This window comes from Trachypithecus francoisi, unplaced genomic scaffold (assembly GCF_009764315.1).
Source record: "Trachypithecus francoisi isolate TF-2019V2 unplaced genomic scaffold, Tfra_2.0 Lachesis_group8, whole genome shotgun sequence".
NCBI classification, from domain to species: domain Eukaryota; kingdom Metazoa; phylum Chordata; class Mammalia; order Primates; family Cercopithecidae; genus Trachypithecus; species Trachypithecus francoisi.
In genome coordinates this window covers 113,050,252-113,062,320 of record NW_022681473.1, presented here as the reverse complement: position 1 = coordinate 113,062,320, position 12,069 = coordinate 113,050,252, and the positions used below count along the sequence as shown (strand labels likewise).

General features: G+C 51.8%; 1 protein-coding gene across 10 annotated transcripts in view; it reads right to left on the bottom strand.

Moving 5' to 3' along the window:
• Nucleotides 1-2,255: 2,255 nt before the first annotated feature.
• SLC37A2 (solute carrier family 37 member 2) overlaps nt 2,256-12,069 on the bottom strand; it is a 39,529-nt gene continuing 29,715 nt past the window's right edge. For 5 of the 10 annotated variants that reach the window (XM_033207155.1, XM_033207163.1, XM_033207157.1 and 2 more), the window contains 10 exons: nt 11,658-11,748; nt 10,123-10,185; nt 9,695-9,780; nt 9,139-9,187; nt 8,873-8,946; nt 8,539-8,617; nt 8,338-8,435; nt 7,994-8,058; nt 7,749-7,805; nt 2,256-5,919 (listed from right to left, as the gene is read on the bottom strand). In XM_033207155.1, the coding sequence (XP_033063046.1) occupies nt 7,754-7,805; nt 7,994-8,058; nt 8,338-8,435; nt 8,539-8,617; nt 8,873-8,946; nt 9,139-9,187; nt 9,695-9,780; nt 10,123-10,185; nt 11,658-11,748 (657 nt within the window). In that variant the 3' untranslated portion in view covers nt 2,256-5,919; nt 7,749-7,753. Of the gene's footprint in view, nt 5,920-7,748; nt 7,806-7,993; nt 8,059-8,337; nt 8,436-8,538; nt 8,618-8,872; nt 8,947-9,138; nt 9,188-9,694; nt 9,781-10,122; nt 10,186-11,657; nt 11,749-12,069 lie in introns of those variants that run through there. The other 5 variants (XM_033207156.1, XM_033207159.1, XR_004436151.1 and 2 more) reach the window with 4 other exon arrangements.

Sequence of the window (12,069 nt, the reverse complement as noted above, 5' to 3'; positions counted from 1 at the left end):
TCTACAGACCTGGAGTCTGTAATGACCAGCTGTGGTGAAATGAATGACAGCTTTCTTTCTACCTGCATACTCAGTGCAGTTATGCAAAAAATCCCCACGGGGTTGGGATAAGACGTAGAAGGCTGAGAGGGCTCAAAATGAATTTCACTGAGAGTTTGGCATGGGATAACCCTACAGTCAATGTCTGTTATGGTGCCCTGTATGCTCGTGGCCTTCTTGGAGACAGGGCTCAGAGGTCATTCCTTAAATACAGACAGAAGTCATCTTAGTGTTCAGAACCATTCTGCGATCAGTGGCCTTAGAGCGTGTTCCCTCCAACACTGTTCCCTACCCAGAGGGGATCCTGTGGTAGATTGGTGATCCCCACCGTTTAGAAGGTGGAGAGGGAGAGTAAATCTGGGTTTCTATATAAGAAAATAGGTGATTTCTTAGCTTCTTAAAATTGTATCCTGACAAAAGCTGAATTAGCAGGACACCACCCTATCCCCACAATGGAGATCACAATGGGTAATTTGTTGATAAGTTTCTTAAATTTTTCACTTATAAAAATGGAAGTAAAGCTACCATTCTTTGTGTACAATGTAAATTTAATGTAAAACTGCATCAGAATTACCATACCAATGTCCAGGGACTAGGGAGTACACAGCCATTCATTCTCGCATCCTGCCGTTCATTCAGCATGTAGCCCGTAGGGTGTAAAGCACTAGTCCTGGTGGAGTAAGCCCATCAGAGAACTAGGCTGTGAGGTGTCTAGACTGTCTTCCTCTCTCCATCCTGGAAGGAGGGCATCCAATTGATTTTTAAATGTTTTTATTCTAACATAAAGCAATCCATTTTTTGTTCTGTTATTTAACAGAAACTTTAGTATCAGCTCTATTTCATGGTGGTTGCAGCTGAAGTGTTTCTGGTTTATTTTTTGCTCAATGTGTAAAGAAACCTGCTGTGATTATTTTACAGATGAGAAACAGGCAGAGAGGACAAGGGATTTAAAAAGTTTCACAGTTAATTAGAAGTGGGGCTCCAACTTGACATCAGGATTCCTGACATCTCATTTCTCAAATAGTTTAAAGATCACTTTTAGCTTTCAAGTAACTCCTTATTTTTACATTGGTTAATACTGTTTCTTAGCTATTTTTACCTGACATTTTCCTAACACATATCCAAAAAGGTAAAAGTTTCATTAAAGGATTCTAATGATCATTTTTAGTAGAAATAACAAACATTCAATCATAATTCCTTTGCTTAAACCTTTAATATCTGGCTGTTACACAGAAATGAATTTCCAGATGTGAGAATCAGAACCGTGTGGAAACAAATCTGGAAAAGTGTTGATTATCCTCATAGGAGCATAAGAACTCAGGATGGGAAGAGATTTTATAGTTCATAAAGTTCAACCTTTAATCTCTATTTTCATCCCAATACTTGGAAATAAGTCTAGGGTTCCACATGTCAAAATAACAATTTTTGTTACATTTCGCAAACCCATGCTAGGCATTTTTCTAAGTGTGTTGTAAGTATTATGTCTTCCTCATATTGGCTATATGAGGTAGGTACTCTTCATATCCCCATTTCACAGACGGGGAACAGGCACAGGGTGGTAGGGTCAACAGGAGTCAGGATCCAAAGTCAGGCAGTTTGGCTCTAGAGTCTAAGAGCCTGACTACTTTCTGTTATAGGGCGTCGCTCCATAAGATAAACTCGAAGGAAAAGGAGGGGCAAGGGCAGGCAGTGAAAATCCACTTGACAGAAATACCGAGGAAAAGCGGCTGAGCCTGGTGGAAAAAGCAGAAGCTTAGGAATTGTGTAGGAGTCTGGGGGAAAGCGTGAACAGGCACGCAGGCCTCAGAGAGAGCTTCACCCATTAGCCCCGTGTTTCTGGCAGGTCTCTGCTGTTAGACTTTGGTTTTCCCCTTGCTCAGAGCTACTAAACAGCTGAGCTGCTAGTAGACTAGGTTTTCAAGTTTCAAGAACACTGCCACCTCTCTTGTAAGCACCATCCAGCTGGAATGTTGAGACTGGGTTGGTTTTCAAAGGTGCCAGTGGCAGAATCAAAGCCACACACTAGGAATTTTTGTTTTGTTTTCTACTTGACCTCTGTCTCTAGCAGATTATTGGTGGTGACTGTTTATGCAAAAAAAAAAAAAAAAAAATTCTGAGTCCCTATCACCCGCCCCTCGCTTCTCCGACCTTTTCTCAGTTTCCTGCCACCAAAGAAATGAGAGCTGGGATCGAAATCAGGCTCAGTGCCACAGACAGAATGAGAAAGTGTGTTTTTAATGGTTTTCATCACATCATGCTGGGGATGATACAGTCTGTGCATTTAGTCCAAGTCCTGCCCTCAGAGAACTCTTGGGTGAGGTCGTCACACAGTAGCCCTTATGCTGTGCCTGTTACGAGGCCAGCCCCTTCACTTGTTTTAAGCTTTGGGGATTTCTTTTGTTTGCCTGTGGTTATTTTCCTGCCTTTAAACTGGTCATACCCCAGTTTTACACTGGGAATATTATCAATTTCCTATTACTGTTGTAACATTGCCATACACGTACTGGTTTCGAACAATTCACATTTATCGCTCCAGAGGTCAGAAACCAGAAATGGGTTTCAGGGGGTAAAGGAAAGGCTTTGGAGACTCGGGAGAACCCTTTTCCTTGCCTTTGCCACCTTCTAGAGGCCGCCCCCGTCCCCCTGGTTGGTGGACCCTTCCTCAGTCTTCAAGGTCAGCAGAGCGGCATCTGCCAATCCCCAACACTCCTGCCTCCCTCTGTGATTCATACGGAGCCCTGATTCCACTGGGTCCACCCATCAGTCTTTCCATCTCAAGATCCTTAATCACATATGCAGAAATCTCATTTGTCATGTAAGGTAACATTCACTGGTTCTGGAAATTAGGATGTGGACATCTTGTGGGGGCACATTGTACCTACCACAGAATATAGGGTCGCTTCTGTAACTCTAAGCATTGCCTCCTTCCACCCCCATCTGCCACCCTCCCTTCCTCCACACCTTTCAGTAGGAGGTCTGCTCCTTTGTCACGTTTCAGGATTCCCAACAGCACCTCTCCCACCCCCACTCAGACACCCAGGACGTGCTGAGTTCCTCCTGCCAGCCTCAATCTTAGTTGTGGCCTCATGGTGTTAGGACCGACCAAGAGCTTCTGTCCCTTTCTTTTCTTTGCCTCTTGCCTCCTCCTCCTCCCCCAGCCACCCCACACACGCTTGCCCAGCTTCCCAGTGGATCTCTAAGGGAGAAACGCAAAGAGTTATTGCTTTTTAATTACAAGTGCTATTGTAGCATCTATAAGGAAGTACATTTTAAGCTTAATTGAGACCAAATGTGAAGTTAAATTAAATGAATAACTAATTAACGTAATGCTCCTACATTAGCCCCGTGTGAGTGCTGAGACCCAGAGAGAAGGCAGGTACCAGGCCTCTGGTGAACAGGCCGTGCCCAGAGCTGCCCAAACAGGGCCAGCAACCTGGGATCTGGGAGATGGGTGCAGACAGGCAGATCTCAGGGCTGGGGTTCCGCCAACCTTTGGTATTTTTCCCAACTCCCTACCCACAGCCTAAGTCCTCATTTCTGAGGCCAGACCCTGAGCTCCCACAATGCCTTTTGCATGGATCTAGTGCTACACTTACCTGCTGGTAGGAGCCAATGCCATTTGTTCAGTTTTCTGTCTCTAAGGCCTAACATCGTAGGAGTTGGGTAAGTATTCATGTTAACTTCCTCCCTCTTCCACTACCCCTCACTACCTTAGCAAATGAATCATCCAGGTCCTGAGAATTCTGCCTTCATAAGGAAGAAGGACTCTTGCCATTGCCCCTGGAATCACCCTCCTGCCAGCCCTGTTCCTGCATGGCTGGACTAATGAACAGCATAGCTCTCACCTGGAGCCACTGTCTCCGTGTATTTTCCTACTTATCCCCTAACTAGACAAGTTCTCCAAGGGCAGGAGTGTGGTGAGTATGTTTGTCTCCCTTCATACCAATCCTATGAGGTAGGTAATGTCACCATTTGCCTGATGACGAAACAGGCTTAAAGTTAGTAAGCAGTGCAGCCGGCGAAGAGAAGACCTCAAGAGACCCATTCCTATTCCCCTGCCCTCTGAAGCAGAAAGCAAGCTGAAAGACTGAAAAGTCAAGAGGCGCCTGCTCCTGTCTCCCTCCCGGGAAGCAGGATGGAACCACAGCCCACCCTGGGCTGTATGATGGGATTGGGTCACCATCTAGTGGCTCATATAAGCAACACAGCTTCTCCTTAAGCTCCTTAATTACAAGTGCTATTGAAGCATCTATAAGGAAGAACATTTTAAGCTTAATTGAGACCAAATGTGAAGTTAAATTAAATGAATAATTTCATTTCATTCTCAATGTCAAAGAGCAGCGGAGAGCAGCTTTCGTGAATGCTGAACATAAGGCCAGAGTATAGCTCTTGCCCCTATGGGCTCTGAGGACTTGGAGGTCCCTGGCTGACTCCTACACTCAGAGCTGAAGTGACTGCAGGCAGGAGGAGCCTTCCTTGTTGGCTGCCATTGGCACCTGTGCAGCCTGCTTCAGCGTGGAAGGGTGTCTATCTGGCTAATGCACCAGCCCACCACATCCCAGGAAATGCAAGGCTCGTATATTGTATGGCACCCTAAGCTCCCAGTTTGGCCACACATCATCAGTGTCCTGAGCATCCCTCTCAGGAGTGCCCACGGTCAGCAGCTTTAACCTACCCCCCTGGTGGTCCTGGGGCCCCACTTCAGCAGCCCATGCGAGCCCCGCTCACTGCCGAGCCAAGCCCCAACAAGGATGAGCATGGGCGCAGCAGGTCAAAGGGAATCTATTGGTGCCAATGGGCAACTTTAGGGTCAGATGGAGATGCCAAGAGCTAGCCAGAAGACTGAGTGATCCAGGACTTGGGGTGGAAGCAGGATATAGAAAAGTGGAAAAAGGGAGCGGCAGATGGCGCCAGGCGACCACACCTGCAGCAACTGCCTGAATGAACCATGCATGCCCTCACATCTTGCCAGTCTTGTCACTGCTGGCACCTGTGCTCAGGGTGTAAGTCCTTGTGTCCATTGTCTACTCCATTCCTAGAGCAGAGCTGGCATACAGTAGGCACTCCTTGACATTTCATTCTCAAAATACTTAATACACATACTGGTATTTTTAGTCATGCCAACCCGTCTTTCTACTCTCCCCACAGCACTGGCCCCCGTCACCTTCCACTGAGGACATTATGGGGCCAGGATCAGAGTGAGGCAAGGGAGGCACTCAGGGCCGGCACGTGCCCAAGAGGGAGTGGCCCCTCAAATTATGTACCGAAGGCAGCTCCCCTGTCTCGCCCGAGTGTTGGCCCTGGAGAAACAGCAGTGACGGGCAAGTAAGGGAGTTATCAACAGGCCTATTTAGGCTGTAGAAGAGGGCCCAGCTTGGGGAAATGCACAGAGAAGACTGTTTCATGGATAGAGGGACAAAGAGAGGCTGGGCTCATTTGACGGAGTGAGATGCCCACCTATAGATACAGGCAGATTACAGAGATTAAAATTTAACATGGGAAGGAGAGACGCACATTTTCCAGGCCTTGGCCTTGTGAAGCCTTCTGTCTTGGAATCTGAACAAACAAGAGTCTGCGCATATCCTTCCCTTATCAAAATGGAGACACAACTCAGCCCCAGTCCCATGGCCTTTGCTTGCAGCTTCCAGAGCTCAGGCCCCTGAATCTTCTATTTCCTCATGCTTGGCAGTCCCCTTCCCATGGAGAATCTGTGTCCTGAGGCAGCCCTGGGTCCGGACTGGGCTGGCTGATGTTCAGTTAAGAGGGGTTGCCTTCCTTACTTTGGAAGTTTTCATTGTCTTGCCCACGGGGAGCACACTGGGGACCCAACTGGGGCCTTCCATGCTGCTCTTCCAACTGGGGCCTCATATTTCTTTATACCTGCATGAAGAGGAAAGAGGGGCGGAAGAGAACGTGAGACAACTTCATAAGCACCTGCTGACTGGGGAGAGGAAAGACAGGGTCCCAGGGTCCCGTCATCATCGCTTTCATCTCAGTTCTCTGTAATTAGACCTCCCTTTCACCTCTCAGGCAGGACATAGCAAGCCACATTAATACTTAAAACCTGGCCGGGCGCAGTGGCTCACGCCTGTAATCTCGGCACTTTGGGAGGCTGAGGCGGGCGGATCACCTGAGGTCGGGAGTTCAAGACCAGCCTGACCAACATGGAGAAACCCTGTCTCTACTAAAAATACAAAATTAGCCGGGCGTGGTGGCGCTTGCCGGTGGTCCCAGCTACTCGGGAGACTGAGGCAGGAGAATGACTTGAACCTGGGAGGCAGAGGTTGCAGTGAACTGAGATTGTACCACTGCACTCTAGCCTGGGCAACAAGAGTGAAACTCTGCCTCAAAAAAAAAAAAAAAGAAAAGAAATTAAAACCTTACACTGTTCATGCCACCTTTGACAGCTTTACAAAGCAACATCACAAAAGCAACATCACATATCCCCTCTTATCTCAGCCTCAGGTCAATTCTGCCGGGTATTCAGTGATAAGCATCCCCGTTCATACATATAAACGTGGTGGTTCAGAGAATCTGGGTGCTATGCCCAGGGTCTCATGGAGTGAGTGGAGAAAGCGGGACTGTCCAAGGGTTTTTGGATTCCAAGTCCAGTGCTCTGTCTGCTCTGACAAATCACTGCACACCTCACACACAGGCCTCCCGTGGAGAAGGACCAGCCTGGGACAGCGGTGGCAGTCCAGAGAAAAGCAAACAACCCCCAGGCCCAGGTTCAGTGTTAGGCTGTGCCCGAGCTCTGGGTCTGCCTCTCACCTCCAATGAGAGGCTGCGCCAGGCAAGCTCACACATCCAAAGCCAGACACAATTCCAGGCACCGAACAGTTGCTCACTAAATACTCCTTCTCCCTTTCCGCTGCTCTTCTTCCCCTCCCACCCTCAGGCCTGGCTCCAAGGAGCACAGGCACAGGAACTTTGCCTTCCAGGACAGGCAGGGCAGGACAGGTGCTCTGCGTGCTTCCTGTGTCGTGTGTCTTCCTGCTCTCACTTCCTCTCCCCTGCGTGGTGTCTTCCTTAAGTGGAAGTGCGTCCCCGGATGCGTGCTGGTTACCATGACCCAGAGGGTTCCTCCTCACGTTTGCCATCCAGCCCAGGTCCACAGCTGCGGCCAGCTCGTGAGCGGCCTCCTTGTTAGCACGAGGCTCCTGCTCAGGACGCCCAGCCAGAGAGGGTCGCCCACCAGCAGACCACCAGCACTGTGCAGCCTCAGCCACTAACCTACTGGTGCCACCACCACATCCACCACCACCAGACAGGAGGCAGAGAGCACACCAGGCCAGCACCCATGCTTGATTCACGTTTGTTTCAGAGACTTTGATTGGTAGTTGCTGTTTTTCTGCATACCCCAGGCAGAGGGGCCAGATGACCTTGGTTTCTGAACTTCAGGAGGCACTTGCAACTCAGTCTCAGCTCAGAGGGAAACTGGTTTCCCTATTTCTGCCTCCTCTGTCCCCGGAGGGCATGTCCAAAGTTCTAACACTGTCCCTCAGGGAAGAGGCCGCCAACCTCTGTGGCATCTCAGACCCCTTGGCAAACACTTCCCAAGCACTACGCTCTGCTGAGGTGGAAAGTCTTTACAAGTGGCCCACAAGAAAAAAGAGAAAGTTGGAAAAAGTCAGACTGCAGGACAGAGGATTTGCATGCAGCCCGCATTCAAATGGCACTTGAGTCACAGACTCAAAGTAAATACTCACAAAAGTCATGCGACTTGAGGAAAATACGGTCGCTGGTGGGTTAGGACCACACTAGAGCTATGGAGACACACGGGGACGGCAGAGGACAGGTTAGCAGGGCGGGGGCCACCCAGGGACTGGCTCAGTGCTCCTCAGGTCTGGGCTGGATGAGCCTCAGCCTGCGTTTGGAGAAACTGAGCCCTCGGCTGATTCCCATGACAAGTGAGTTTGGCAGAAGGGCAACTTCAGCTCCCCAGAGGACTCACCCGCTGCCTCTGCTCAGGGACACCTTCCAGGCCAAGATCTCTTTGTACACTAACCGACAGAGGAGCTGTGGAGCGCAAGGCACAGAGGGAAGCGAGGGCACCATTAGCATTGAGCACTGAGTGCCCAGCGCCAGGTGACCTGTGGACTGGCAGTGGAGAAGGGGGAGAGACACACTCCCATTTGGCAAGGGGTCACTCAGGGGAAGGGAGAGTGCTTCTGAGCAAAGGGTAGCTGCTCTCCTTACCCCAGAACCCCCAATGGCCAATGCTTTGGACCTCCAGGGTTGCAGCCTCTCAGGACGGAGCATCCCTCAATACCTATCTGTGTACCCCGAGACTCTTACCAAGCAGGCTAGGACGTCGGCAGAGATGAGCATGTAGAAGACGTTGTTCCAGCCCGTGGGGGAGATGAGACCAGCCAGCAGAGGCCCCAGAGCTGCGCCTGAATGGAGCATAGGCTCGTGAGCAGGGGGACCTGCACCTCCCCTGCCCACGGAGGGCACTATGCCCAGGGGCCGGCCCACAACTGAGCTAGAGTCACAGACCTATGGAGCCGGTGCCGTCGATGATGGCCGTGACCGTGGACAGGGCTTTGGCGTTGCCCTTCAGGCTCTTGTGAGTGCCCTGGAGAGAGATAGTGGCGTGGGAAAGCCCAGCCGAGCAGCAGCATGAGCGGAACCAGGACAGGAGAGGGGCTGACTCAGGGAAGGTGGTGACTGGGGTTTGGGCTTGAGAGGAGAGGGGCCCATGGTACATTCTGAAGGACCTTGATGGTTTCTCCTCTGCAGGATGGGAGACAGTGAGAAATGGACCTGGAGATGGTGACCCTGACCAAGCCCCCAGAGTAGTTCCTGGCCCTCGGGAGGTGGCCCCACTTACCAGGTCAGCAGAGACAGCAGTGGTGATGAGTGCGTAGGGGCCGTTGACCAGGCCTCCGCAGATGACCAGCATCACTGGGATGGCACAGAGACAGCCCAGTCAGAGGAGGCACCAACCACAGCCCCAGCCCTAGGGCAGGAGCACCCTCTGGCCTTCAGCACTCCCAGCCCCTCCACCTGCCAGTGCCCCTATGTGGGCCAGCCTCATGGGGCCCCCAAGGCAGTGCCTTTCCCGTGGCCTGGCAGGACTTGCAACCTCCTCCTCACCTATGGAGCTGGTAATCCCGTCCTGGCCAATGTAGTTGTACAGGAACATCTGAGAGAGGAGAGGGGAGAGGCAGAGTCACCCAGAATCCCTTTGCCGGCCTGGAGCCCTAAGGTCTGGAACAACTGTCTCCTGCCCTGAAATCCCAGAAGGCATCCTATTCCTTTTCCCTTGCATACCCAGATTTCTCTGGTCTTTAAATGTCCCAGGATGGATGGTCTAAAACGTGGCACTCTGTCATCTCCCCTTCTCCCAACAGTCTTCTCTCAGATGCAACCTCAATCTCTTCTTTCCTTCATCAAGAAGTTTAGGAGGCAGTCTCCTCCTCTACCAAGGCCAAACAGTCATGAATCTCCCTCGAAAGTCTGCAGTCTGGCTCTTTTTCCAAGGTGCCTCTGCGGACCCTCACCTCTTCTCCCCCGTGTGTGCACAGGGATGCACATGCACGTGTACACAGAGACATCCATGTGTGTAACGTGTGGACGTGCACACAGGCCAGAGGCCCACACAGGCTCCTGCTCACATGCATTCACACTTTACCCTCGAGGTTATACGCACCATGGGGGCAGCCAAGATGAGCATGACGCAGCAAGTGGTGGCCCTGCCATTGGTGTAGTCAGAGATGAGCCCTGCCATGATGCCACCTGGAACACACACCCACTCACACACTGCCTCCCAGACAGGACCACCCATCCCCTCACCTGGCACCCCAGCTGTGCCCAGTGCTGGCCTGGGCCTGTCAGCAAAAGCCAGCAGAGCTGCTTTGTCCGCAGCCCTCCCCTTCCTCTAGTGCCCATCACTACTGGAGACCAAACAAAAGGGCATCTTTCTTAGGCCCACCCAGCCAGGCAGGAGCAGAACTGAGAATAAACCCAGGAGCCATTTTTCCTCTGGTGCCACCTACCCATCGGACCTGTCCCTTCTTCCTGCACCCCACAAGAAAAGAGGGGAAGGGAGACTGCTGGCAGAGCAGGGCAGGGCCTCACCTATGATGCCACCGACATCAAAGAGTGTAGACAGGTCCCCAGCCTCCTTGGCACTAAAGTGAGCTGTGGAAAACACAGGTATGTGGTCAGACCTGGGATTCAGGACAAACATCCTGAGCGTCCCAGCTAGAAGCCCGGCAGAGCACGATCCAGGCCACTGCCCCCTTTTCCGAGGAAGAGCTAGGGACGTGTGGAGCAGGCTGGCCAGGGCCACAGGGTGAGAGGGCAGCAGTTTGGACAGACGCCCTCCTGGTCCCATCCTGTATTGCCCTCTTCCCCTGCAGGATGACCTTCACCTCCCAGAACAAGCCCTCCCTGGCAAGCCCTGGGATCTGGCCCCCAAGCCTGCTGTCCTGTGGCCACCTTTCCCCTGGAATGCAACCTGAGGCTCAGCCCAGCCCTTTCTCTGCTTCACTGGGGCCCTAGCAGCACTAGGAGCTCTTCCCATTTACCTTAGGCTGTGCCTAAGGTACATAGAGCCAGGAAGGAGACTTGCAGGGACACAGGGGCCTCAGGTAACAGGCCTTGGCTCCATGTTTTAAAAAAGGAATGTCCAGAAGCCGAGATTGTAGCCCCACCCTCGAGATTGCCTCATACTCTGAAGTCAGCACCAAGGCCACAAAACAAAGAGTCACGGTGTCCAAGAAGCTGCCCTAGCGCTCCACACTGTCACAGAGAGAGGCCCCGACAGAGCTGCAGGGCAAGCTACGGCTTGAGACTTGGCCATGAGTAATTCCTACAGTATCCTGTTCAGAGCAAGCACAATGTGTGTCAAGGCGCTGTTGTTCCTCCCCAGGGCTGGGAGGGAGGGGAGCAGTACTGGGTGAGAGGTCCTCAGCCCTGGTGGAGCTTGGAGGCTCCTGGGGACTGGGCAGGGCGGGGTGGGCTGCTCTTTGGTAGCCTGACCTATGGAAAAGCCGAGACCCAGGCCAGGTGGACATGAAACATCCTTTTTCAAGTGATCTCTTCTCATCTGTACATCCCTGGGCAGGGGCAGCAGGGAGTAGGTCCAGGAGACAGGGCAGAACACCAGTGCAGCCCAGCAGACCCAAGCATAGGCGCATCAATCCCATGAGGTCCCATTGGGAGACCACCATGGTCACCACCAGGCTACAAGGAGTGGGATCGCTCATCAGGCCCTCTTCCTTGGACTGGGGACAGATCCAGTAGGCAGGCCTTTCCTAGCACCTCCCAACCCTACCACCTATGAGCCAAGCAGCCTGGAGGGGGCTTCTACACTAAGGGCTAGAGAAGAAGATAGCAAGAATTGCAGAACAGAGCTCTGAGTTCCTAATCCCCAGCTCAGTTCCAACAGAGGGAAGGTGGCTGGAATCAGGGTCTAGGGGGTAGTGTGCTGGGTTTAGCTTTCATTTAAATAAAGAACTAAATCAAGCTCCTTTCACTCTAGGAGGGGTTCAGCAGGAATTCTGCCTATATACTGGCATCACAGGTATCACCACGACAGGCTTCCTCTCCCACCAGAGGTGGCCTTGGCCTCCCCAGAGACCCCTTCATTCCCCTTCTCTTGGACTTACCCACATTGGAGATGTAGAGGGGCAGCCAGTAGAGGAAGGTGTAACTGACGAGCTTGGCAAACAGCAGACACAGAGAGAACTCGACCACGCCCTGGGGAGTGCAACAGGGGGCACATGGGAAGGGGTCCAGAGGTCCTGGGTTCAGTGGTGGCCCCGAGGGGTGCTCAGCACCACTCCAGTACTTTCCATCACCTGCCACACAAGGCAGCCTCCAACACATCCAGTCCCAATAAAAGCAACACGACCACTGTGCAAGGTCATTTCAAGACAAGTCTCCCACACTGCCCTCCCCAGGCAGGCTGCCCAGCTTACATCTCCCCTATAAAGAAGTTCTAGAAAAAGAGATCACCCAAGCACCCCATCTCCTCATCACCAACAGAAAAATATGGAGAGCCCCTCTCTTTCCTCCATT